At 61.7% G+C, this 25940-nt stretch overlaps 1 protein-coding gene across 2 annotated transcripts; it reads right to left on the bottom strand.

Annotated features, from left to right (window-relative positions):
* Window positions 1-7624: 7624 nt before the first annotated feature.
* On the bottom strand, window positions 7625-24134 carry TSC22D3 (TSC22 domain family member 3). Of its 2 annotated transcripts, none has more exons than XM_082061927.1 (3): window positions 23688-24134; window positions 9440-9491; window positions 7625-8869 (listed from the first exon to the last, which is right to left on the bottom strand). In XM_082061927.1, exons 1-3 carry the CDS (start codon window positions 24008-24010, stop codon window positions 8624-8626), a joined length of 621 nt encoding a protein of 206 aa, XP_081918053.1. In that variant the 5' UTR covers window positions 24011-24134; the 3' UTR covers window positions 7625-8623. The 2 variants fall into 2 exon arrangements, with proteins under 2 accessions (XP_081918053.1, XP_081918054.1); XM_082061928.1 differs by lacking the exon at window positions 23688-24134 and adding an exon at window positions 9794-9983.
* Window positions 24135-25940: the final 1806 nt, after the last annotated feature.

Below are 25940 nucleotides of genomic sequence, written 5' to 3'. Positions count from 1 at the left end.
CCTGAGGGAGACCCTGCCTGCACAGGGGCTGCTGAGCTGCGGTGGGGTGGGGGTGTCAGGGCATGGAAATGCCCTCAACCCTCCCGTGCTTGAAGGGCAGAGCAACTCGCTTCCTGAGGGACACAGAGGACGAGGCTGCACTGCAAGCATTGCGGTGGTGAGGCAGCTGGTTTTTGTGCTGTCCTCCATCTTAGGGTGCAAAGGAGCCCCACACCACCCTTCCTTCTTCGGCCAGGGCACACACCCTGTGAGTGGAGGATTTCCTAGAGGCTCCATGGAGTGGGGTGGGAAAGAGTAGGTCAGGAGCCCTGGCTGGTCCTAGTCCAGCCTCAGGGCAGCAGAGATGGGGTTAGAAGCAGGTTCCCAAGGCAGCTGCTCAAGCACGGTGGGCTCCCCTTCACAGGCACCATTCCAGCCAGACAGGGCCCTGGAAATCTGGCGTACATGAGCTGGGTGGCTATTTCCTCATGACAAGGTCTGATGATAGGAAAGTCAATTCACGGTGGCTGACCTGCTGTCTGACCCTACTGGGGTTATCGGTGCTTTCGCTGCCACCTCCAGGTCCCCGAACAGGACAGGGGCCATGGACCAGCCATTGCATGGCGCTGCCCACCATGCTGGCAGCCAGTCCCAAGCAAGGGCTGAGCCACGGCTGTTCCGCAGCGCCGGGGCTGCGAGTGGGGTGTGCCCTGTGCCCGGGTTCCTCTCCTTGTATGGTACCCGAGCAGTCCTCGGGTGCCCTACTCCCCGCCACACCTGCCTGGGCAAACACGCACGGCACGTAGGAGGTGATAGCGGTATTTACAGGACAGCGCTGCCAAGCCACCGTCTCTGCCAGAGAGCATCTCCTCCAGGAGCACACGGGGCCGTCACGGCTGATCCACTGTTGTGATGGATCCTGGGTTTGCGGGGGCAGGGAGGAGGGTCGGACTCCTCTGGGGTGTCTTGTCTGTCCCAACTGCAGCAGATCACCCTTGGGTGACAAGGAAGGGGGGGTGGCCTCGCATGCCACCGGCTGTGTCAGCAAAGGGTGTTGCAGGAGGCGGGGGCTGGCACCCTGCCCTGGCCAGGGCTGTTTGTGTTTGTTCAGGGACATCGTTCCTGTCCCAGTGGCTCTTGGGCAACCTCTGTCCTGGGTAATCATTGACAAGGTTGGGAAGGCTGGCAGGACAGACCTCAAACAACAACCAGGGAAACCTGAGTGCTGAGCTCAGGGGAAATTTCCATGGCAGTGTTTGAGGACGGTGTAAACCTGGCACAGAGCTGCCCCCAGCATCAGCCATACCGAGGTCACCAGCCAGCTGTCTGTGCCCTCCCCATAGGGAGTCCTGGGTTTGGGGTGGCACTGGAACGTGGAAGGACAGGACGGAGAAGTCAGCCTCCCCAGGGTGCAGATCAGCCCATGCCCTTCTGCTCTGCCCTGGGGCTGCCTCCCGGGGTCGTTCTGGGGCAGGACAGGGTGGCACTTGCCTGTGCAGGCAGAGCGCCGGGCAGGGGGCTGCGGCAGAGCCAGGCTGTGGGCAGCCCCCGGGGGGCGTGAGACAAACAGAGCTGCTCGTGCTCGGAGTGTCTGTGCCCCCTTCTGAGGTGGAGACAGCCCCTCTGTGACTTGCGCCCTCTTATAAGCCCCAGTAAAGTCCTCCCAGGGTCTGGACGCCTGAATTTCCCACACGGATTTTCCTGGGAATTGTGCCGTTTCTAATGATCAATTAAAGCAAATTGGCCAAGTCCCCGAGGCCCCTAAATCCTGGCTAATCCCTGGCACCTTCTTAAACTCCCTTTGCTCATTCATTATGTGGCAGTCCCCTGGGTGGAAGTGTTTGCTCCAAGCATGGCTCTTCCTACACGAAATCCTTCTGGGTCCCTGGGGTGTTTGTCTGGGTTCAAGAACTTGTTCTTTCTAATTGATTTGTTTGTTCTGGTGCTGTGTGTTCTAAATGAAACTCCCTTTTTTGGCAGGAATGAGGAAGTTCATTTTCTCACGAACAGTTTACTGCTTAGCAGCCTCCCTATCGCCTCTAATAGATCCCATTAACCCTGCGGAGCTGTCACGCTGGTTCTGACACGACAGGCAGGGGGAATCTCAGGTTGTTTATTTGTCCTGTGCACTCTTTTCACTCTCCAGCATGATCCTGCAGGTTTCCACCTTCCTCAACTCCTCTCGTAATCGATGCTGTCGTTCAACACCACCTCCCACTTGTCTTTAATACAACCCTCAAACGCCATCTCCTTCCCTCTCCTTTTTCGCCCTTCCTCTGAGCTCAGCTCCCTGGGGCTGTTGGTCCTTGGGGCTGTCTGGGAAGCTGAGATCCTTTCTGCAGCTGCACAACAGCAGCTCCCACCACTGTCCCAGCCCTGGGAGGGTCATCCCAGCACACAAAGGCACCTCGCCACGGGGACAAAGCTGTGGCTCTCCGCGTGCTGACCCACAGCAGACTGCAGGCAGATGGCTCGTCTCTCAGGTCCCCTTTCTCCAGCTGGCTGGGGCTGAGAGGGCAGCCGGTGCTGCCGGCTCCCCAAAGCACAACACCCCTGTGCCACACGCAGGGACCTTTAGGGACAGCTGGACCAACATCCTCACCAGATCATAGTATTTGATGAAGATGAGGACACGGCTGCAGCCCATGTGCCACAAATCATGTAGGTGTTCAGGGCATTTTAAAAATTTTTCTCAATGGGAAAAATCATCCTGTGGTCCATGAAGGTGCAGGGAGGACACCTGAGGGTGGAAAGGAGGTGACCGGGGTAGAAACACCCCGCTTGCTCCCTTCAGCAGTCCCTAGAGAGGCGGGGAGAGGTGCCGCGGCTGAGGGCAGGTGGTGGCGGCAGCGTCAGCGCGGTGTGCGGTGCACCCTGCACAGCCGCTGTGCCAGCGCTGCCCACCGTCCCGCTGCCTGGAGACTGCCTACTGTTTATATCATTTCCTGACACCCGCAGGTGCCTGTGCCTGGGTGTCAGGGCAGGGTGCTGGGGACCACAAACAGCCGGGGAACACGGTGTACCCACCCCAGTGCGCCTGCCCGTGGTCCCCACCCCGCCATCGAGCCCGGTCCCCGGGCACACAGCCCTGCCCTGTGCGGCAGGCTGGGCCCTGGCTCTGGCAGGTCTCCATCCTGTCAGGGCTGTGGGGGTGACAGGCAGTGGCAGTGCCCCTGGGAGGGGGAAACAGCCCCATGATCTGCCAGGGGGCCACAGACCCCAGTGGTACTGCAGGCCAGCACTGCCGGGTCCCATCCCAGCAGCGTGCGGAGGGTGCAGGTCTGGGCTGGTTCCCCGTGGTTGTACAACAGCGGCACAGTACAGGCCGAGACAGCAACAGCTTCTCCCCAAGGACTGCCTGTGCCGCTCCGGAGGCTCTGCCTGCGTCCTGCAGCTGCCAGTGCCCCGGGAAGGCAGAGCTGGCGCGGGGCATGGCTGCAGCGTGCCCGCGGTGGGCAGCCCTGCCAGCAGCTCTGCCGCAGCCTGGTCCTGACACACACGTGCTGGAAACAGCTCCCTTCTCCTCCTCCTGGTCTGATCCCGACAGCCCTGCAACCCCATCCCCGGCTGGCGTCTACCTGCAGGAGCACTGGGGTCTCAGCCTGGCCTTGTCCTGGAGAAACCCCCTTCCCAGTGGACATGAAACTCTGCAGAGGGGAAACTGAGGCACAGCAGACAGACAGGTACAGCTGAGCTGCAGGACAGGAGGCAGGCTGGACCAGGACCCCCAGCTCTGAGCATCTTCCCACCCCTCAGCATCCCCCCGTGCCCAGGTGCAGCCCGAAATGGCGGGGTAGCCCCTCTGCTCAACCCCATCCACCCAGCTGCTGGGGTCCCTGGGGGACGATTCCTGTGTGGCCCAGTCTTGTCACTGGCTGATCCTCAGGCCACATCTCCCGTCCTCTGGATTGTCCTGTTGGGCAGTGTCCAGCTGGGGAGGGGGTGCCAGCACCCATGCGACACTTGTGCACGTATCCTGAGGAGGCTGAGCCCAAGCAGCGCTTGCTGCCTCTGTGCCGGCTCTGGCCGCACACAGACCTCCGCTGCACCGAGCCACTGCTTGCTCGGGCCTGGCAGCCGTGACTCACGTGGCTCTCCAGTGGAAAGCTCCATTTCACAGTGTGCCTTTCCCTTCCCAAAGGGTCCCTGGGCCTGCCAGTGGTCCTGAGCAGCATGAGCCAGGCTGACCCCAGCCGGATGTATGAGCTGATCTGGATCCATGGGGAACACTGGACTCTGAGGACCTCGTGGAAAATCCCCGCCACTCGTTTATCTGCAAAGCTCCCCAGGGCTGGGCTGGGCTGGGACACGGCGTTCGAGGAGCAGGGAGGGACTCTTGCATAAGGCCAGCTGCTTTGGCTGCAGCTGGGGAGGAGGCAGGAACATGCATATGGGGTGTCTCCCCCCCCACACCTGACCCTGGGGTGGACCTCTAACCTCTTATGCTCTCCTCACTGTTCTGATTGCCCTCCCAAGCAGCTGCTTGCCCTACCATGCTGCATTGAGCATCAGCTACGCATGCACTCCCCCTCTCCGCAACAAGTCCCCCAACACTTTTTCACCAGCATGCCCCCGATCTGAGCCAGGCTCCTGGATGGAGGGAGCCCTGGAAGCTCAGCCTGCACAGTGGGAGAAGAGGGACAGATCCTCATCCCACCCACCTTTCTTTCCCCCTCCCCTTTCCATCTCATCCCCATTTCTATGCTCATCCCCATCCTCATACCTCACCTCCACCCCATCCTCATCCTACCCACAACCCCACCTCATTCCATCCCATCCTCATTCCCATTCCCAACCCATCCCCATCTTCACCCTCAACTCTGCCCCATCCCCCTTCCCATTTCACCCCCTTCCACACCCCAGACACGACCTGCACCAAGGACAAGGAGGAAGAAGTGGGTGCGCATCCCCCCTCCTCCCAGTGCCACATTTGTCCCCCTCTGTGCAGGCTGGGGTGTCAGGGTGCAGCGGTACCGAGGGGAGGGCGCTGGGGCCGGGCAGCATCCTGCCAGGCCAGGAAAGCACCACTCTGCGCAGCAGCAACTTCTCAGGGGTTTTTTTTGGTGTGGTGTTTTGTTTTGTTTTGTTTTGTTTTATAAATCAGCCCTTTCTGAGAAACCTCCTGCTGCGGCACATTAACCCTTGGGGCACCGCAGCGCAGTGATGCAGCATTAACCAGACTGGTGCTGTCACCCGAGTCCCCACCATAGGGACTTGCTGAGCTTGACTTGTCCCTGAGAAGCGGGGGGAGCTCAGGTCAGTTCCTGCCAGGTCCCAGAGTAAAGCTCAGCCCTGTCTGCTTTGCCTCAGGGCCTGGCTCTGCTTCACCCCTTCTGCTGCCCATGGTTTGCCTCCTCGGTCAAGTTGCATCCTTGCTGGGTGCTGACAGAGAGGGCTGGGGTGCCACCCTGCCCTGGCCCCCTCTCTGCACCAGGGGTTAATGCTCTTGAGCCCAGCGGCTGGTGGGGCAGAGACAGAGCGTGCAGGGCCAGCAGGAAGGGAGGCGCCCTTATCTCATTTCGGGTGCTGCACAGCGTGTACCGCTTCTTTCAGGGCCCGCGACACAGAGCAAGGGGATGTTGTGTCCAGAAGCAACGGGCAGACTGGGAAGGGTGTTTCTGAGTCTTTTCCACAACAAGAGGGCCTGGGAAGGGTATAAGGTGTCTTTGGGTGATGCAGGGGTGTTGTTAGAAACTGCTCCAGCCCCCAGATGCAGCAGGAGCTGGGGAGCAGGCGCTGTGCACCCCGGGCGCGGGAGGGGGCAGCCCCTTTCCCTTGGTGGCTGCTCAGTGCAAGGGCTCAGCTGCTGTCCTGCTCCCAGGAGACCCCGGGGACGCCAGCAGCGCTGGGCTCAGCCTTGCCGGCTCTGCGGTGGCACATGCCAGCGGCAGGGAGGGGTTTTGGCCGGGCTGCCCTGTGCCATTGGCTGGCAGCATGTCACACCACGCTGTGGGGACAGGAGGAGGCTCTGCCCACCCGTGGGAGGAAGGCTCATCTGAATAAGTGGTTTGAAGTGGATGGGTTTTTGCTGAGTGGCTGCAACGAGTGGGATCTGCCTGGGTTCCTTTGCCTATACCCCCTGCACGAAGTCATGCAGGGGCTGTGAAGCATCTCTGGACCATGGCGGGGTGGAAGGGGAGATGGCAGATGATGGGGAGAGGTGGCAAACAGGGCTCCAGACTCCAAACGCTGTCACTGCATCTCTGGAATGCAGCCAGGGTGTGGGGTGCAGCACGTCCAGACGGGGTACAGTGCTCATCACTGCAGCCCAAACCTTCCCCAACCAGAGCAGTGCAGAAGGACAGACGGACAGTTTCCCAGGAGCTGGGAGCCCAGTAGCATCCCTAACAACCACTACAGTGAAATGCCCAGCTCAAACCCAACTGGCATCCAATTGCCCTGGGGAACAGGGCTTCCTGGAGAAGCTGCACCACCTAAGAGACTGGCAACACTGGGGTACACAGCCTGGATGTGCAAGGGGTGCATATATACATAGTATGGGGGTGCGTGGACCTGCTTGCACACGCATGCACCCAGCAAGGAAAGCAATCACACCCATGGTACTCACACACTCAAGGCACAGGTGTGTGTGCACTGAGCCCTTGCACTGGAGTGTCTGCAGGGCTGCTTGCACAAGGCTGTGGTTGGGTCCCAGCCCTGGGACAGACAGACAGGGAGGAGGGAGGCACCCCATAACGGTTTCAAGCCCCCATGGCCTGTGTTTTGCTGTTTACCCGGCGTTTCCAGGGAGCCAACCGTCCGCAGCTCCCCGGCTCTGCTGTGACTCACAGCCCGCTGGGGCTGAGTCGCCCTCACCATGGCAGGAACCCCAAGCAATGCAAAGCAGCTGCAGCCCCTACCAGCTACCCTGGGCCTGAGGCACTGCCGGACCCCTTCTCCAGCTGGCCAAGGAGTCAGGTCCAGAGTACAAAACCCCAGATGATGATACTGCACCTCGCTTCAAACATCCTGCCAGCCTGAGGCTCTGCTCACACACCTCCAGCCTCTTCTGCTACCCACCAGCCTTTAACCCAAATGTCACAACCACCCAGCATACCCAGAGAGGCTGGCTGTGCTCTAGGATGGGGCTGGGGCACCCTCAGCACCCATCCAACACTGTTCAGTCCAGCTGAGCCATCCTCTGGCTCTCAGACCATGTTTCAAGTCGCTTAAAAAACACAATATATATCAATGATATCTGTGAGAAGCAACAGAACAAAAACACCAGAGGAAGAGCAGAGCTGGGCTGCTGGTACATACAGCCCTGCACGGCCTGGGAAAAGCCTCCTCCCTGCTTGCTCCCCCCAGCCTGCCCTGCACATACCCCAGTCCCAGGCATGACACAGGGGACAACGACCTCCAAGCTCAGGGCACTTTTTGCTATCGCACAGCCAGCCCCCTGGGAAGAGGGTGACATCTCACATCTCCAGAACCCCATCTTGGACTGATCCCCCCACCAAAGGTGGGGAGCTGCCAGGTTTTCTCCGCTGTGGAGCAGCACCAGCCCAGCCCCCTGTGGGTCTGCAGCGCAGGACCCTCACCAGTCCCATCCCAGCAAACCCCAGCATCTTCCCCAGTGACCCACGCAGCCACCCCACCAACACCTCCCCCTTCCCAGCCACAGATACACAGCTCTGGCCATGCATTTATACAAAAAGTAGAGTTTATTGCCATTTCTACCAAGATTTACACAACTGTGTCACCGCTTCTGACGTCAAAAGGGACGTCCCGTCAGTTCCCAGAGAGCTGGCGGGGCAGGTGGGGAGCCTGGGGGCACAGGCTGGTCCCCCCAGCCCAGATGTCAGTCCAGATCCTCCCAATGCGGCCGCACAGCCCTTGTCACGGTGGATACCAGAAAGGGGTGAATCCGTCCCCTCCTTTGGGCTGCTCACAGCTCTGGCCACCCGGTTACAGCCGCTCACCGTTCCAGTCTTGCCTTGAATCCCCCAGCTGTACAAAGATGGTCTGGCTGGCCCAGAGCAGGGCACTCCACAGCCTCGCAGGTCCTGCTCATGCGTGTGTTTGTACAGATGTGGCTACAGACGCCCCAACTAATAAAACAAGCTTTTTTTCCTTGTAATCCCCACACTGGTGTGCGTACAGCCATGCACTACACTGCAACTGCCACCGCCGGTGCTGCTCAGTCAGGTCTGGGCTCCAGCATACTCCTGGCTGGCTGGCAGGACAAATCTGCGTCGCTCACTAAACAACGGTCTTCCTCCAACGTCAGGCTTTGCCAGAAAGGCCCCCTCCCCCCGCACAGTGCAGCAAAGGCACAGGACTCGGCGTGCGCTCCTTCCAACCGTGGATTCTCATTAAAGTGCCGAAGGCCGCCTGGCACTGCCAGGGTGTCGCAGACGCCCAGGCTTCGGCAGAGCCCGAGACGGGCAGGCCACAGATTTACCCCGGCACATGACGGGTGGTTGGATGGGAAGGGGTCAGCTGCCCGTGTCTTCCTTGCAGAAGAGCATCCTTGTGCACAAGACGGCCACGGGCCCTGCTGACTTGCCGGGGTTGCCCAGGGGGCCACGGCTCAGTGCCGGGGTCTGGCAGTCCTTCGTGTGAGATGAAGGCGGAAACGATTTTGCAGGAGATTAAGTAGAAAGAGTTCTGTGGCTCTGCCCACCCCGAGGACAGAGCCACCTTACACCGCAGAGCCCCCGGAGTGCTGGGCCGGGGCAGCCGCCCCTGGGCTCTGCTCCTCCGGGCACAAAACCTCTGCAGGGAGCCGGGACTGGAACTTTTCCAGCTGCTCGGGGCTGGCAAGGGTCTTCAGGAGGCTGTTTTCACGCTCCAGCTGGGAGTTTTTCTCCAACAGTTCTTTGATTTGCTCTTTCAGGACCTCCACCTCCTCCCGCACTGCGTACATCAGGTGATTTTTTACAAGATCCTGCAAAAGACCATCAAAGAGATTGGTCACTCGAAGGTTATGTCCTGAGGATTGCTCCCCCCCTGTCCTGCAAAGCTCTGTCCCCAGCCACTCTCCAAGTACCACAAAGGCTGTTCCCAAAGGCTGCCTCCCCGCGCCCTTGGCACTCTGGCCAGGGTTCAGTGCTCACCCAGTGCAGTCCCTGCAGGCCAGCACCCACCACATCCCTCAGCTCCCCCATCTGCCAGGAATGTCTCCAGAGACACCCTCCAGCTATTCCCCCCAACCCCTTGGGGGTTTGGCAGGCTGCAGATCCCTATAACCATAGGACCTGGCTGGTGACCCCCACACCCCCAGAGGGTCCTTCCCAGGTCCTCCCCTCGGTGGGGTCCCTGCGCACTGCGGTGCTGCCGGAGCCAATGAGCTCAGCCAGCTGCAGCAGGCAGACAAAGGAGCTGCTCTGCCCAGCAACAGGCTGGGGAGCGGGGACCCCCTGAATCGGGCAGAGCACCCGCCTGGAGAGTGGGGAACCCACAAGCAAGATAATCGGGTGGGGAAAAGGGGGAGGGGGGCAGCAGCACTGCAGCTCACCATTGCCTGCTCGATCTTGTTGTCAATGGCCACCACGCTGGCACCGGAGGCGCTGGAAGAGAGCAGAGAGGCAGAGCGTTAGCAGCGAGCCCCCGAGCACCGCCTGCCTCGGGGATCATCGGGCACCCCCCACCCCAGGCAGCAATGCACCGGGGCTTCCCCCTTCCCTGGGGATCAACACACCGGTCCTCCCCACCCCGGAGCAACAATGCACCTGAAGCCCCCCTTTAGCGGGCTCTCACGGGGAACCGATGCACCAAGATGTCCCTTCAGCCGGGACAACGCGCTTGCCCTCCCCGGGCCACGGCGGAACACGGCGGGGCGGAGCGCGGCCGGTACCGGGGCTGCCCCTACCTGTTGTCCAGCTTAACGGAGACCACGTCCCCTCCGAGCAGGGAGGAGAAAAAGGAGATGGAGAAGTTGTGGAGCTGGTAGACAGCAACCTCCATCGGGGACTGGTACAAGCCGGTGCTCATAGCTGCGAGGAGCGGTGCGAACGAGACACGAAGCACAACGCACTGCGGCTGCCCCCCCGCGCCACCCCAACTTATAGCGGCGGTGTCCGCCCCGTCGGGCGGTGCCAGCGGAGCCGGCCCGCCCCGCTCGCCGCCCCACAGCGCCTCCCCGGTACGGCCGCCCTGTGCCTGGGTACTGCACCCTGCGCGGGACCCTCGCCCCGCGGTACGGCACCTACACACCTCCCAGTTGAACCCCAGCACAGCACGGCCGCCTCCCAGTGCAGGACCGCGGCCCCCCAGCCCTGTGTCCTCACGACTCTGCACCCCTAATCTGTACACCCGCTCCTGCACCTCTCGTCTTCTGCAACCAGAGTCATGGCACCCACCTGGCACCCACCCCTCCACCCTACACGACTCGCCAGCCTTTTCCTGCGCTTCTCACGCGCAACCGGGATGGGGATTCAGCTGTGGGGGAACCTGCTTGGGAAACTGGGAAAGGGGGGAAACCCGCTTTGCATGTGGGGTGTGCACGCCTGCAGGCCCTCAGCACAGCCGGCCGCGGCTGCACATGGGGGGAGCGGGGCGCAGAATGAAAAGGGGCCGCCATGGCCGTGCACGGCAAAACCGGGACGCGACACAGACACAGGAGTGGAAAAACAACACGGAAGCGCAAAACAAGACCCGGAGTGCGCAACAAAACTGGACCGCACGACAAAAACGGGAGTGGAAAACAACGCCGCCGTGCAAAACAAACCCCGGCGAGCAAAACAAGCCCGAGGGCAACCGCCAGCCCCGCCCCGCCCTTGCATAACCCTCCGCCGCGCTGGGGGGGCCGCCGCCCCGCGGGCAGGGCCGGCACTGCAGCGGCCGCCGAGCCCCGTCCTGCGCGGGGGGGCAGGGGCCGCCGGGGGTGCGCAGCGGGGCCTCGGGAACGCACACGCATGTGGAAGCGGCGGGGTCACACCAGCTCTGCCGCTGCGCCCGCAAAGCGACTCGCACATAGAGGCGTGGGGTGCAGGCGAGGCCCCCAAAACGCCCCCGGTAACAAGCGGGGGGCTGGGGCTGGCATTGCCCACCGCGGGAGATGCGACCCCTGCGCTTGGCCGCCCTCCCTGGGCTGCCCTGTCAGCGCCAGGGCTTCATTCTGCCTTCTGGACCTGGAACTCCTGAGGCTTCACTCAACACCCAGGCGGTTTCCCCGCTGCTGCCGCTGACCCTGGGGGGCTCATTCTTGGTAAGCCAGCCTGATGCTGAATGAAACCCTGCGGGAGAGCCTATGCCACAGAGCAGCGTCCGAGAAAGCATTAGTGCTGGCAGAGGCATGTGCACACCAGAAATGTGGCGGCAGACCCCAAATCCCCCAATGTGGAGGGTGCTGAAGGTGCCCAGCCGCGGGCTGGTGGGTACCAGCATGGGGAGAGACCCAAGGAGCCCCAAGCAGCAGCTGTCCTTTCAACAGGGAAAAGGCTGAGGGTGGGCAGAGAGGTATTTTGCCATCAGAAAGGGAAACTGAGGCACAGTGCAGCATGGCTGCTGCTTAGAGCAAGGCCCTGCCAGCTTGCTTTCCAGCAAATCACACCCCTGCCTCCTAGGGCAGGATGAAGACTGTGGTGTCCTGAGTGCTGAAGGACACGGGCACCCTGCATGGGACACCGTGCTGCCTGTGAACCAGGGCTGGGCACATGAAGGTGCCCTGAGACACACAGGTTTGATGTGGGGATGTGAGAAGGCATTTCTTCTCCTCCCCAATGGGGAGATTGTGGGTAGGAGAGGTGCTTCTCCGCAGGGGGGCATGTGTGGCACCTGCTCGTGCCTCCGTCTGCAGGGGGGATGATACACACACCTCTGTGCCAGCACCAGCCTGGCCCATGCAAAGCTGCTGGGCAGAGGCTGGGCAGGAGGGGTGGTGCTGCAGAGAGCAGGCAGGGGCTTGTCCCCCCCCAGCCCCGGTGCTGGCATGTCCCCCACCCGCAGCCAGCCCTTACTCACCAGTCCTTCCTCCTGAAGAGGCTTGGGGAGTATGGTGGCTTGAAGGCCATGCCGGTGCCTGCAGCCCTGCTCCAGCCTCTGTGCTCCCAGCATCAGCCCAGCACCCTGGCAGCGATGCCGGCTCTGCCCACAGCCGCGTCTCCCCGGCCAGCCGGGCGGCAGGGACAGCCTGGGTGCTGGCCGCATCCTGGGGCTGCAGGCACGGGGTAAACACGCCAGGCAGATGACCTCAACTGGGCTCAATCAGCCCTTTCAGGGGCCAGCGTGCCACCCCGAGCCATGCGGGGCGCGGGCGGCTGCCCCCCTGCATCGGCTGATGAAAGGGACTTTGTGTGCAATTGTCCCCAGGGTGGCTGGCAGTGGGCAGGGTGGCAGCCCCTGGGACATGGGGCACGACTCTGTCCCCTTGGCTGGAACCAGCCCAGGCCACCCACACTGAGGGTCCCGTGACTCAGTTTCCCATCGCAGCTCACGAAGGTACCTGTCTCGCTGTGGAGAGGTCAGGGGAGAAGGGGAGAGGCATCTTCTCCCCCACGGCTGGGTGCATCACCAGTTGTGCCACCATCTGTCTCCTGCAGCAGCAGGTGAGCAGACCCCAGCCTGACCCTAGACCCAGCAGCCATGCCTCAGTTTCCCCAACTCCCCATCTCCTGTGCTACGGCATCTCCACACCTGGCCCAGCGCCCTTGCCAAAGGAAAGCCCTAAATTACTAGTGCCGGGGACCAAGAGCCTCAGGACGAACAGACCGGGACCTGGCTTGTGGCTCTTGTCCCATGGCTCTGGGGTCCCAGGGCCCTGCCTGGCCCCTTCCCAACACAGTGCTCCAGTACCGAGGGCTGGGGAAGAGCCAGTGATTGTCACAGCTGCTGGAGTGAAGCGGGGAAGTGCAGCAGCATAGCGCTTTGGTAGGAAATCACTCCAGCTCTGCACCTCCAATATTTTTCCCATGGAGCTGGGACTATTGCAAAAATAAACAAAAGTAAGTCACTGCCTTCCCCGCTGACCCTCCTGGGGTCTTTCCCAGCCCCGACCACAGCCATCACTGCTTGGGGCGTGGGCTCCCAGCTGTGAGGCTGGGAAGGATGCTGCCCTCCTCCATGAGACCCCAGGGGAGGGATGCTTTTTAGGGATGGAAATGGCAGAAGGCTCTGCTTTCTCTTTCCTTCCTGGAACTTGCTGAGGAATCCCAAGGCAGCCTGCTCAGCTGGGGACGGGTCATGCTGCGCACAGGTGCTGCCTGCTCCCCCTGGCACAGCCTCAGCAGGGATCCAGCCCACCCGCCTGCAGCTCCTCACCCGCACACCCGCTCGGGGAACGTGGCTTCTGCTGCAGACATCCCTGGACGTGTTACTGGGTGCACACAAACATAGACACACCTTGCAACCCATGCATTCACATGCACACGTGGAAATCCTGCATGCACACGCACATGCACACCCTGCACACGCAGGCAAACCTGCAAAGACAAGCCCATGGCCCTTGCATGCACACGTGCATTTACTAGCCCACTTGGGCATGCACCCTGCACACAGGTGCACACCATGCTTGCACGTGCACACTCATGCATCCTGCATGCATATGCATGCACGCACATGCACTTGTGCATGGACACCCAGCAAAGGTACCCCTCCTGCATGCATGCCAACGCGTCCTGCACGTGCACGGCTGATACCTCCACCTGCCCACGCATGCGTTGCCCTGACTCACAGCTGGCAGAGACACACACCTGTGCACGCTCATGTGGTGTCAGCAGTGTGGGGCAGGGACAGCTCAGCTGTCCCCTTGTGCAGGGGTGAGGCACCCCCAGTCCACAGGGCTGCCCCACTGCAGCTCAACTGACATCTCAGAGGTGGAAGCAGCAGCTCGCAGCTCTCTGCTGGACCTCTGGCTCTCCCCAGGGATCTGCATGGGAGCCCCTGCAGGCTGTCCAAATGCCTCCCACAGCAGCAGAGTCCTGCGTGGGGCTCCAGCTGCACCTCAAGCAGCGGGGGGTCCTTTCCCAGCCCCCGTAGCCCCAGCAGATGGCTTTGCTGGCTGCTGGCCCCACTCCAGCAGAGCTGCTGGGATCTGCTTCCTCTCCCACCACCCCACTCCTGCTCCTCTGGGGCCTGGCAGCAGCAGAGCAGGGTGGGCAATGTCCCTCCTTGCTCTTCCTAAAGAGCAGGGGGGCACAGACTCACTGCTACCCTATGGCACCAGAAGCCATGGCGATGGGCACCTCGGAGCAGGCTGGGCGAGAGGGTCCGCAGTGTGAGCTCTGTCCCTGCGGCAGCAGCTCGGTTCGTGCCTGGTGTGCGCAGCTATGGGAGGTTCATCAGGCACGGCACAGGCTCGTGCCTGAGGTTATTTTGGTAACAATAGCAGCAGCCGTGATACAGTGTAATTGTGACACTAATTGTTGAGATCTCTGGAGGAAATAAAAAAACCTGTGGCTGCTACCAAGCAGCTAGGAGAAGTGGTGACACCAGCTGGTGTCACCCCAGCAATGGCCCTGCAGGATACTGGTTGCAACCCCTCGACCAGCCCACACACAGCCTGCGCCCCAGCCCAGGAGATGCCAGCCCCGATCGCTGGGTGACATTTAGTGACAAGCCCCTCCTCTGCAAGAGGACGCTGAGGCATGAAGGCAGCTGGACAGCAGCCCCCGCAGGGCTAAGCCTGGCCGGAGCGAGGGACGGCAGGGAGCAGGACGATGGGATCATCTCTCTTGCCCCCTGGCAGCCCACACCTGCACTGTGTTGTGGGTCAGGAGACGTGTCCCCGGCCCCAGGGTCCTCAGGACGGGGTGTGCTGTTGCACTGAGCCTTGTGCATTGAACCCACGCCAGGCGCCGCGGTGCCACAGGCCAAAGGATGCCCTTGCCCCATCGGCTGCTGGTGGGAGCAGGAGGAACAGCCAGTGCTGCAGGAGCAGTCCTGGCCCCTCAGTCTCTGCTCTCCCCCAGCTCCAGGCCATTTTCCCTGCTCCGTGGCAATGTTCCTGGTTCGCTCTCTCCCAAGGACTCAGTTCAATGGGAGGAAGGCCTTGCAGAGGGTCTGAGGCGTGGGAAATGTTTATTGCCTGGCCTCAGAGACACTGGAGAGCAATACGGGAAAGGCACAGAGCCAAAGCTGCCCAGGCTGCTCTGCAGAGCCAGATCTCCAGCTCAAAGGGTCAGAGCAGAGGGGGAGAGGAAAAGCCACTGCTTGCAAACATAAGAAAATTCTGCCTTTCACAACTGAAATCTTGCAGATGTGGCTGTGCTGGCCAAGGCAATGGGGGACGCCAGCGCCAGGGCAAGCCGTGCCCTGCCGGAGCTGAAGGAGGGGTGGCCTGGGACATCGGTGATGGCTGGGGCTTGTGGGAGCCCATGGTGGGAAGGGCTGGGTGTGGGACAGCTCTGTGGAGCCCCAAGTTTTGGCCCGCAGCCCTATCCTGGTGCTGGGGAGAGGTAATGCCGGGGGGCTGCCCCTGGGCAAGCAGGCAGCGGTGTCATCTGCTGTCCCACTCAGCAGTCCCATTCCCAGCGTCCCAAACTGCGCCGGTCTGCCCTGCAGCGCAGGCCTGGGGCTGCTGTGCCCGTCCTGAGCGCTGTGAGGCCAGAGCTGCTGAGCACACCAGTTGGCCAGCCCTGTTTTCCTTATCCTGAAGATGTCCTGGCTGAGCTGTTTACTGCAGACTTGGCACTACTCTCGGCTCAACTGGTGCCTTCCAGGGGCTGCATGGGACTTGTGGCAGCCCCATGCAGCCAGGAGCCCTGTGACATGGGGACCTGGTTCATGCTCACCAGAGCCTCATAAATCCCTCAATCCATGGCATGTGCTGCTTTAGAGCAGAGAGCAACACCTAAACCCTCCTGGGTACATCTGTAAGGCAAGCCCCTGCCTGCAGAGTTACTGCTGCTGGCCTTGCTAGACACAGTCCCAGTCCCAGGGCTAGGGGACACCAGGGCAACGGGCAGAGCTGAACAGGGCAGTCATGGCCTTTGCAATGCTGGGGAAGCCCAGGGAGGGTTTGTAATCACAGAAGGCTGACAGGAAACCTGTTGTCCTCTCCCTTAACCGCTGACAGAGGCAGAGCGAGCTCCCGTGGGCAGGGGGCACAGCGAACTCCCCCACCGGGCAGCGGGGCATGGGCAGGGATTGCGGTGTGGGGACTTCTGCAACCTGTTGTGCTGGAGGCGGTGTGGGGCAGGAGGAGGGAGGCCTGGCAGGCTCCCATGTCCAGCTGTTGGGCTGCCTGCTTCCTCTGATAAAGGTACTTGGCTGTACTCCCAGTTCTGTGTTTTCTGGCGTGCGAGTGCACACCCCGAAGTCGGCCTGCTGAGAGCTGCAGTTTTTCTTTCTCTAACTTTGTCACCAGCCCCACTTCTTCGTCTTGTGCCCCCCACCCAGCACAGCCCGGTAGCAGCTGCCCTCAGCAGCAGCGTGAAGAGCGGAGGTCAGAGATGACCCCGGCAGAGCCCCCCCCGCGATGCTGCACACTGGAAGCCCCTGAAGCCATGGCTTCCCCAGGCACGCTGGGGTAGGAGGGGAAGAGGAAAAAGGGCCGATCTCATTACCAGCCCTGGACAGTGCTGCCCAACCTCATGCATTGCCACTGTTTGCTGACACCAGCCCCGCAATGCTGCCTGCACAGCTCAGGCGACCCCAGCGAGCACAAAGCCCGTCACCCTGCGGCTCACACCTGGCCCCTGCAGGGCCCCACAACTGGAGCGTGCTGAGGGGAGGGTGCCAGGTATGGCACAGCCCAGCGGAACCCCGTGGTGTTCCCACCAGCGTCGTGCAGCGCGAGCGGGAGCACATCCAGCCCCTGGCCACGCTCCCTGTCTCCCGTGGGTCAGGGATGCCCAGCCCCAGGGAGGGTGAGCAGACTGAACCCTCAGATGAGTTTTCATCCACAAATCTGTCCGCAGAGCAAGCGTTTCACACCCATGGGCACTGTGGGGTGGAGTCCCGTAACTGATCTCCATGTTGTCACCTCCCCTGGTGAGCTGTGCTCTGCCCCACAGGGCTCCTGCCAGCCCAGGCTGTCAACTTCAGGCCTGTCTTAACTTTGTAGCCCGCTGCGTCATCTTGGATCATCCCCAGATCCTAGCAGCCCTTGTCTGGTCCAGTTTCAGGGAACTGGGGCAGGGCAGAGGTGGCTCTGATGCCAAAAGGACTGTCTGCAGCACCAGGGCCACACGGAGCCCTCGGACCCCAGAGCGTGCAGCAGGCAGGGGCTGCGGGCCCGGGCTCTGCCCTCCCCGAGCCCCTCGCTGGTGCAGAGCTGGCTTTTCCGGAGCTCTCCAGCCCGAGAGAGGCACCCCAAGGCAGGGATCTGCCGAAAGTGATCCCAGGCCACGCTGCAGGCAGGAGCGGGCGCTCTGGAGCCACGCTTGGCGCTGGCAGCTGCTGCCCTGCGGCGTGTGGGAGTGCCCGGCTCGCTAATTGGAAGGCAGCTTGTTATGTAATGAAAGGGCAGAGGCTGGGAAGCTGCGAGAGCAGCGCGTCGGCACCCCATGCCACCAAAAGCTGCTGTTCCAGCCCAAACTAACCCACCTTCAAGGAAAACCTTGAATCCTTCACCTTCCCCTTTCAAAGGTACTCAAGCTTTGTAGTGTCCTGCCTGGCCCGATGGGGATTCTTGGGGGGGAGCCCCAGGAGCCCCTCAATGCCCCTTCCCCAGGGCTGGCAGGCTGGGCCCAGCCAGGGGGTGCAAAGCCAGACACAATGTGGGGGGGGGCCCAGAGCGGGAGAGGGCCCGAGCTCCCCGGCGCCCGAGCCAGCGCCCCGCAGGAGGTCAGGCAAGGACGCTCGCCGGGGCTGCGCAGCTTCAGCAGAGCTGGTTATTAATACCCTGCCTGGCCTTTGCGAAGAATCCCGGGCATTTCAGACTAGGTATGCTCAGTTAAAACCCATCCCTCGCTGACATTTCAGAACAATAACAACAAGAAAGACAATAAGCTGCCGGTGGGCTGTGTACCTGCGGCACTGCCGTGGCTTTCCACGTGCCTGGCCTCAGCTGCCAGCTGGCTCATGCCAACCACTGGGGACAGCCTGAGACTGTCCCCTGCCTCCAAAGTCCCTGGAGCACCACAGGGGGATCACTGGGGTGGTTTCACTCAAGGCCATAGGGATGTCTTTGCCCTGCCCTGTGGCATCAGCCACCCCGCTGCCCACCCAGGTAGTGCTTGTCATCCCCAGGGGTGGCAAGGACTGGATCACACCCTGACCCCGCAGCCAGGGGTCCAGCAGGCCAGGGAGCAGCCTGGGGCTTCTCCTCTGCCACCAGAGTCATTCTGCAGCAAAAGCCCCTCAGATATTTATACACATCTACATATCTATCCATCTATATCTCTAAGCACACAGACAGAGGATGGCGAACTCCTGTCCTGAAGTCAGAAAGGTGCAGCACCTGGATGAATATAACTTGGAGCTCATTGGCAAAGTATGGTTTGGGGACAGGTTGCAGCTTTTAATGCCTCTCCAGCCCTCACCCCCACTGGCACACACCTCAGGGTATCCTCTGCCCTTTGCAAATGAGGTTTCAGTCACTTCCAAAGGGCAGGATCACCCGGTCCCTCTCTCCCCTTGGCAGCCTCCTTACGGTGCACACACATACGCTGCAGTCACATCCCCCGTGTGCACAGACAGCCACCTGGCTCTCACAACACGTGTCCTGAACCCGTCCACCACATGCAGGCCATGGTGCTCCCCCAAAGTACAGGGTTGGCTTTAACCCTCTCTGTGCTGGGAGGTGGCCAGGGAGGTGGTGTTGGGTCACAGCACAGAAGAGCACACCATGGGCATCGTGTGCATTGCCCACAGCACACACATCCATACCTTGTGCCCGGTGCGAGCTGAGGTGCCAGCTGGGCTGTAAAAGGCTTCCCCTGAGTGCCAGCCCCAGCCCCAACTCACAGAGGAGCTCAGCAGTATTGACCTCAGCACCATCCAGGATCAGGCCACATGTCCCCAGGGAAGTGAGGAGCATGGTGCTGGAAGGGGGGGCATGATGCTGGGACCAGGGCAGACCCCTGGAGCCTGCTCTGGTTCCAACCTCTTCCACACCTAAAGTTCAAAGCTTGAAATAAATCCTGGCCAGCATTTTCCCCATGGGACCGTGCTGCCCAGCCCTGCCTGCCCTTGGGCCACCTACACCTGCCTGCTTGGAGCTGGGCACATGTCCTGGCAGACAGGCAGAGCCTGAGCGCCCACAGGAAGCTGAGGTGACGGATCTCTGTGCAGCTGGCATTGGCATCACTAGACTTCAGCTGGGCCAGGCCCCCTTGGCCATAGCCATGTGGCCGGGGCAAAGGGCTTCATCCTGAGGGGCAGGAGGTGCTGAGCAGGGCTCTCCTGCACTCCAGGGCATGCTGGGCAATCTACTTGCTGGAGGGAGCTGGGTCTCACAGAAATGGGCAGGGACAGGCACGGTGCGGCGTGTGCCGCCACCAGCCTTGCCGATCTGTGCCGAGAGCGGTGTGCTGCTGGGCTTCCCTGGCAGGGAGCCCCTGCAAGCCTGGCCTGCAAGAACATCCCCCTAAAGCCTGCTGGGTCACAGGGCAGGGGTCCGAGGGTGGCAGGATGCCCGCTATGGAAATCAAGGCGTGCACAGCAGCCTGGCTGCCTGGCATGTTCCAGGCGGTGGGAGGATTTGGGCATGCCAAGGTCAGCTACTCCCCAGAGCCGAGGCTCTTGCTGCTAAAGCGAAACCTCCCCATCATCTCACCAGTCTGCAGGGCTCAGCAAACCACGCTACAAGACACGGGTCAGGCCAAATGCAGCTCTGTCCCACGAGAGCACAGCAAATACCTGGCACACTGGTCCTGACTGGGCAGGGTGGCCGGCAGAGCCCCCTCCCCAGGCAGACCTGCCCCGCAGGGCCGGGGAAGGCAGAGCTGCCAGCGGGACAGCCCCCGGTCTCACACCCACACCTCTCTCATGCTCAAACATGCTCCCACGTGGCCCCTGTCAATGCCTCCTTGTTGCTCCAGCCCACTCGGCCAGCAGGAATGCACTCCCCGGCCCCACCACCCTGAGATGCCCTTCATGCCCTGGCTCCATCTCCTCCTCCCGCTTCACTACTGCAAAGTCACACTGTGACAGATGGGAACAAATGGTGCCATGCCACAAATGCCACCCTGGCACGGCTGCTTGGGCAGCTCTTGGTCATCAGCCTGACCTTAAGGTGGTGACCTTATGGCTGCCTTCTCCCACCCCCATTCATCCCTCCCCCAGCCTCTCAGAGCAGCACAGCACTCCCCTGCCTCCCTGCAGCTCCCTTGGCTTGCCCAAGGCTTGAAGGAAGGTGGTCTCCAGCCTCTTCCACAGCTCAGACCAAAGAGCGGGCCATTGCCCACCCTATTCGCTGGAGCAGCAGGTCCCATGGTGCCCAGAGGGGGTCCAGCTGGGCAGAGATGTTCCCTTGCTGCCTGGAAGAGCAGGACAGGGCACAGGCTGGCCAAGCATCCAGAACTGATCAGGGAAGGGCTGGGCAAGGAGAGCTGGCACGGGCTGGTTGATGTGGGCGAGCGGGTTGGCATGTATCTCCTCTCCCCACCCCAGAGCCAGGCAGGGCCCTGCTTGTGAATCACAAGCCAGTAAGCACCGGGAGGGTGCTGCTGTCCCCCCGCAGTGCTGACCCCCGCCCACACCATCGCCTCCTGTCAGCCCTGCCAGCCCCGGGGAAGGTGCCACAGAGGCACAGGGCTGCTCTCCCCAGCCCACGCTCCGTTAAGCTCAAGCTTAGGTCTTGGATGAGCTATCTTGGGGTAACATTGGCATTGTGGCAGGATGGCAGAGACCCTTCTGTCCCCAGCACCAGCATCCACAGGGAGGAGATGTGTCACCCAAGCAGCATGGTGGTAGCTGGCCTCCCTATACCTCGTGTTTCTGTGCAAGCTGGGCCCTTTGGCATTGCCCATGTCTCCTTGGAGAGCAGCTCATGACAGCACATGTAAGCTCACAGGGGGGAGAAGCCTTTTCTGAACAGGATCCATGCACGCCTCAAGCAGGAGGATTTCCTGCAAGAGCATCAGCACTTGGTCCAGAGCATCCCTACCTTGTGCATCCCTCACAGCATCCCTGCAGCGAGCAAAGAGCATGGGGAGCTTAGCAGGGACACCCAGCCAAGGGGAAACCCCAAACACAGGCTGGAAATGCTGAATGTAGGTTGTCCAAGACTCTCAGCACTGATCTGATCCCGGCTTGTGGAGCCCAGAGCTTAATCCACCATGGGCTGAGCTGTCACCAGCAGTCCCAGAGCCAGACCTGGACTCCAGATGTAGCTGCTTGGTCCTCCTGTGCTGTGCTGGATTCCGGCCATGCACAAGTGTGTGCATCCACACGACTTTCCCTTCCTCCCGTGCCAGCACATCAGCTAAAACAAGAGGCACAAACCTGCTTGGGCTCCCCAGTGCCAGTAGCAAGGGTGCCCTTATCAGGCCTGTTATCGAGGTGTTCCTCTGGCACCCACAATCTGCTGCTGTGTATGCTATCACCTTTTGGGTATCTTGGCTCATTCCCCAGGAGGAGAAAGTTCTGAGTGGAGCAAAACAACAGCAGATACAGGTGTAGACACACCTGCCTCCAGTGCCTGGGGCCATGCCCACAGCTCCCCCATGTTGTGCCACCCAGGGGCGAAGCGGGATCACCCAGGCAGTCTCCAGCCCAGGCTGGCAGCAGGGTGCCTGGGAGCAGGTGTGATGGAGGGACGCCGCGCACCATGCTGTGGCACAGCCTGTTGTAAACAGGAGTGCCCGCAGCCCCAGCCACAACACACACAAGGGCATGAAAGACAGGCTTGGGCACTGCAGGGCATAGATGGGGAGAAACCCCAGTCCCCTGGCACTTACCCTTGCTCCCTGCCTCAGCAGAGCAGACTGATGCTCCCCAGGAGCACCGTGGGTCCTGCCCCAGCAGGGACATGTTTGAAAGCAGCGAGCTATGCCCACATCACCTCTCACCCACGGGCACTGTCATCGCCTTCCTTGGGCAAGCAGCCCAGATGCTTGGCTCCCATACCCAGGCCCAGCAGCTCGCACTGGGGACAGTGTCTCACCTCCCCTCTCTGCCCATGGTGCCAACTGGCTGTAGCCTCCCGGAGTGAAGGGAAATCTCTCGCTCCCATTTCCCTCCTGGCGGGGTGGGTTCACTGCTCACTGTGCGGCTGGGAGCCCAGGCCGGGTGCTGGGTGCCTTGGCAGGCGTCCCGGCTCCTCCTTTCCCACCTGAGCGGCAGCTCAGTGTTATGTAAGTGCAAGAAGAGTGTCTCCGCTGAGGACGGCTCCGAAGGAGCAGCCTGCTCAGTGTGAGACGCTGGCTGGGGCGAGGAGGCATGCACGCATGGTGGCTGGCATGCATGGGGTGAGCCCACCCACATCCCTGCGCTGGGTGCAGGGCACTAAGGGTGTCTTGCACACCCATGCATGGCCCAGGAGTACGCCTACAGGTGCCTGTGCATGCAGAAAGGGGAGGGGGCGGTGAGGTGTCTGCAAAAGTGTGGGTGCTGCCATGCGCCCCACCTGCACGCTACCCCACCCACCGCTGAGGAACGAGCTTCAGAGCTGCTGCCTGCACTGCCAGTCACGCAGATGCCCTCCATATGCACCGATGGGCCACATGTCCCCTCGGCCCTGGGAGGGGGAATGCATCCCATCTGCTGAAGCCACAGGCAGCTCTGGGGGCTACCACCCTGCAGCATCCCCTGGTCCAGCTCAGCTTTGTCAAGGCCAAGCTGGAGAGCCCTGAGCCTGCCAGCTCACAGCACAGGCTGCTCCCTGTTGTCTCCAGCCCTCCAGGGTGCTGTGCACCAGGTCCAGCCTCATCGCAGAGCTGGAGGTACCAGTGCAGGACCTGAGACAGCTCTGTCCCCTCCGCGCCCCTGGGGTCACCCTCATCAGGACTGGGGACCCTGGAGGGTGGCAGCCCCGCGGACCCCTCGTTCAGCCTCCTCTGCTTGCAATTCCGGAGCAGGGAGCAGGGCAGCTCCCCACACTCCAGCCCTCCCCGGCCTCGGACGGGTATAGCCCAGCCCTCTGGCAAGTGAATGGGACCAGCTCTGAGCACATCCCACTGCTTGGGTGCAGGCAACCCCATCCAGAGCAGCCTGCTCTGAGCCGAGAGGGAGCAGCTGGGCAAGGGCAGAGTCACTTTCCAGGGACGGGAAATACCACCCAGGCCAAATTTGTCTCCACTGAATTTACTCCAGGCAGAGACAGGGAAGCTGCTGAAAGAGCAGGACCCAGCAGCAGGACTCTCAGGCTCCCTACCCAGTTTCTCACTAACTCTGAAGGTGGCTTCTGAGGTAGCACAGCTGTTTCCCAAGTAACAAGCTGCCCCTCTCCATGCAGGACTAACATGATGATGCCTGTTTGATGCTGGACACTGTCCATGCCCCTGCAGGCAGTGTCTGTGTGGGTAAGATGTAGCCAGGGAGATGAACACAGAGTCCAGGGGCCAAGACACGCAAGTGGAGGCTGTTGTCACTGCCAGGACAGACACAGGGCACCAACAGCGGGGCACCGCCAGCCACCACGGGTCAGATCCACCTGGACCTGCTCCCACAGACTGGGTTGGCACCACCCATGGCGAGTGGACTCGGGTCCCTGCCACACGCAGCCACTCATGCTCCTCCCCACCTAGAATCCCCCAACACTGCCACCGTACACAGCCTCAGGGTCACACAGGTCCCCCGGCCCCTGCCAGCCTGGGGGGCTGCAGGCCACACATCTCACCCCCCATCCTGCCAGCTCCCGAGCACACAGCCAGCCTGGCTCCAGCTCCAGGGGCATCCAGCACACGGGCAGCCCCTTGGCATCCGTTGGTGACACCCACCTGTGGAAGAGCAGGAGGATGGAGAGCAGGGTCTGGTCGATGTTCCTGTTGCAGATGCCCTCGTTGAAGAGGTAGCAGGGGTCCCGCACGACGGGCTCCAGCGAGTCCTGGCGCATGATGGAGCTCAGCTTGTCGGTGTTGAGGTTCTTGCGGACCAGCTGCTCCTGCAGCTGCCGGAAGCTGCTGACGGTGGGGCTGCCCAGGTTGTTGTTCTCTCCCCCGGCCCCCTCCTCCAGCCCGCTCCGGTTGGCCAAGTCCAGGCAGCAGCTGCAGCAGTCCAGCCCCACGGGCGACCGGCACTCCTCCACGGGCGACGAGGACATCCCGGGATCCCCCCCGCGCGCGGCCACGGCGGCGCAACCGGGGCCACTCCCGGGCCGCGGAGGGCGAGCGGCGGCAGGACGCGCCCGGTGCCGAGCGCCGCGCCCGCCCGCCCGCCCGCCCCCCCGGCTGCGCGCCCGCCCCGCCCGCCCCGGCTCCGCCGCCCGCCCCGGCTCCGCCGCGCTGATTGGTAACGGCGGCCCCGGGCGCACGGGCCGCCCGCCGCCGCACCCCGCCCCGCTGCCGCCGCCCCCGGCGGGCACCCGCCCCCTCGCCCGTCCTGCCCCCGGCAGCCCGGCACAGCCCACGCGTGGGTCCCCGCGGTGCTTCCTGCCCCCTCCCTGCCCTCGGCAGCCCTGGGCCAGCAACGGGCCCTCTGCGGGGTGCGCGCCCCCCCGACCTGGCGACAAGGGGTGGCCCGGGAGAGGGTGGCAAGGGGGTAGCAAGGGGTCACGGTGCCCCCTCCCCTGACCGGGACCCCTGCTCCACTCTGTGCCTCCTGGGGAGGGAGCAGAGGGGCTCAGGGAGGCTGGAGGGTGGCCGCAGCATCAGCCCCTGAGGCCTCGGCATGGGCACGCAAAAGCCCACGTGGCTCCGGAGCAGAGGCAGAAAAGAGGGAAAAGGGGAAGAAAGGAGCCCAGGATGGCAGAAAATTCCAGAGTGACGCAGCGTCACCGCTGTGACTGGGAGCCGCTTAACCCAGAGCTGAAAAAAGGCACAGGTGGAACATGTGTGTAAAAAGCCAGGGTGGCCAAGGATGTGCGGAGAAGTTTTGATTTGCCTGCAGGGTGCTGGGGGCTCTGGGGTACGCAAGGGGAAATGGAAATTTCTGCAGAGGGGACAAAAGTGACTTTGCCGGCACTCCTGCACCCCGTGGGAGCATCTCTCCTGCCAGTGAGCTGCACTGATCTCTGTGGGCTGGCAAAGAGCAGTTGGAACACACTGTGCTGCCCTGATGGTGCTGGGACACAGGGCAATACTGTCAGAGACGTGGGGCTGTGACACCGCGGATGAGGAATGGGAGGCCACTGAGGTCCCAGCTTAGGAGCACACACGGGAACAAAATGAGAGAGAGTGGATGACGTGTGTGGCGGAAGCGGGGCTGAGCTGCCATCATTGTCAATCAGTGAATCCTCCAAGCCAGTTGGGAGAACCCTCACCCCTTCAGGGAGGAAAACATGCGGACAAAGCAGCGGGGAGCTGCTGAGGAGGGTTGGCCAAGGATCTGAAGGCAGCTGAGCTGCCCGAGGGAAGGAGCGTACAGGCTTTTAAAAGCCCACCATGGGTAGGAGGGGAACTGGAGGCAGCGGGAGGAAGTCTGTATGGAAGAATTGCAAATGGATTGATAAAAGGAGCAGCAGAAAGCAGCAATCGGAGGACAGCAGCGGATCTGAAGTCCACAGAATTGATAAGAGATAAACCAGGTCAAAATCCAACAGGGCAAAACCACAAAAAGCACCAGGACAGTAGGGATCCTGGCGGCAGAGCAGCGCTCGCATGAGATGTTAATAAGGCAGCTAATACTGCTGACGAAAAGGCTGAAGTCCCCAATAAACATTTCTGTTCCCTATTTGGCAAGAAAGAGGAAGATGCATTCACATCACATGAGAATGAAGTACTTTCCAGTCCATTAGTAAACCAGGAAGGCACAAGACACTGTCTGCCTCAGATAAACAGCTCTAAAAGTGGCCAAGGAGAACTCTGGGCAGCACTTTTCATTTCATACCAATCCATCAGTCCCGGAGACGGGTCTGGATTTTGCCCCGCCAGTGAAGGTGGCACTAGCAGGGGGTCCAGGGGTGGGTGGGGGTGACCGGCAGCCCTGCAAATCAAGCAAATTCCTGAAGGACAGATAACCCACAAGCCGCCACAGAGTTGTTCCCTCTCTCCATGGCACTGGTGGATGCTGAGGACTCCTTTGAGGTGCTTCCT

The sequence above is a fragment of the Streptopelia decaocto genome (genome assembly GCF_964273445.1).
Source record: "Streptopelia decaocto genome assembly, chromosome: 10".
NCBI lineage: Eukaryota > Metazoa > Chordata > Aves > Columbiformes > Columbidae > Streptopelia > Streptopelia decaocto.
Note: the sequence above shows the minus strand (reverse complement) of the source record. Positions and strands in the feature narration are given on the sequence as shown.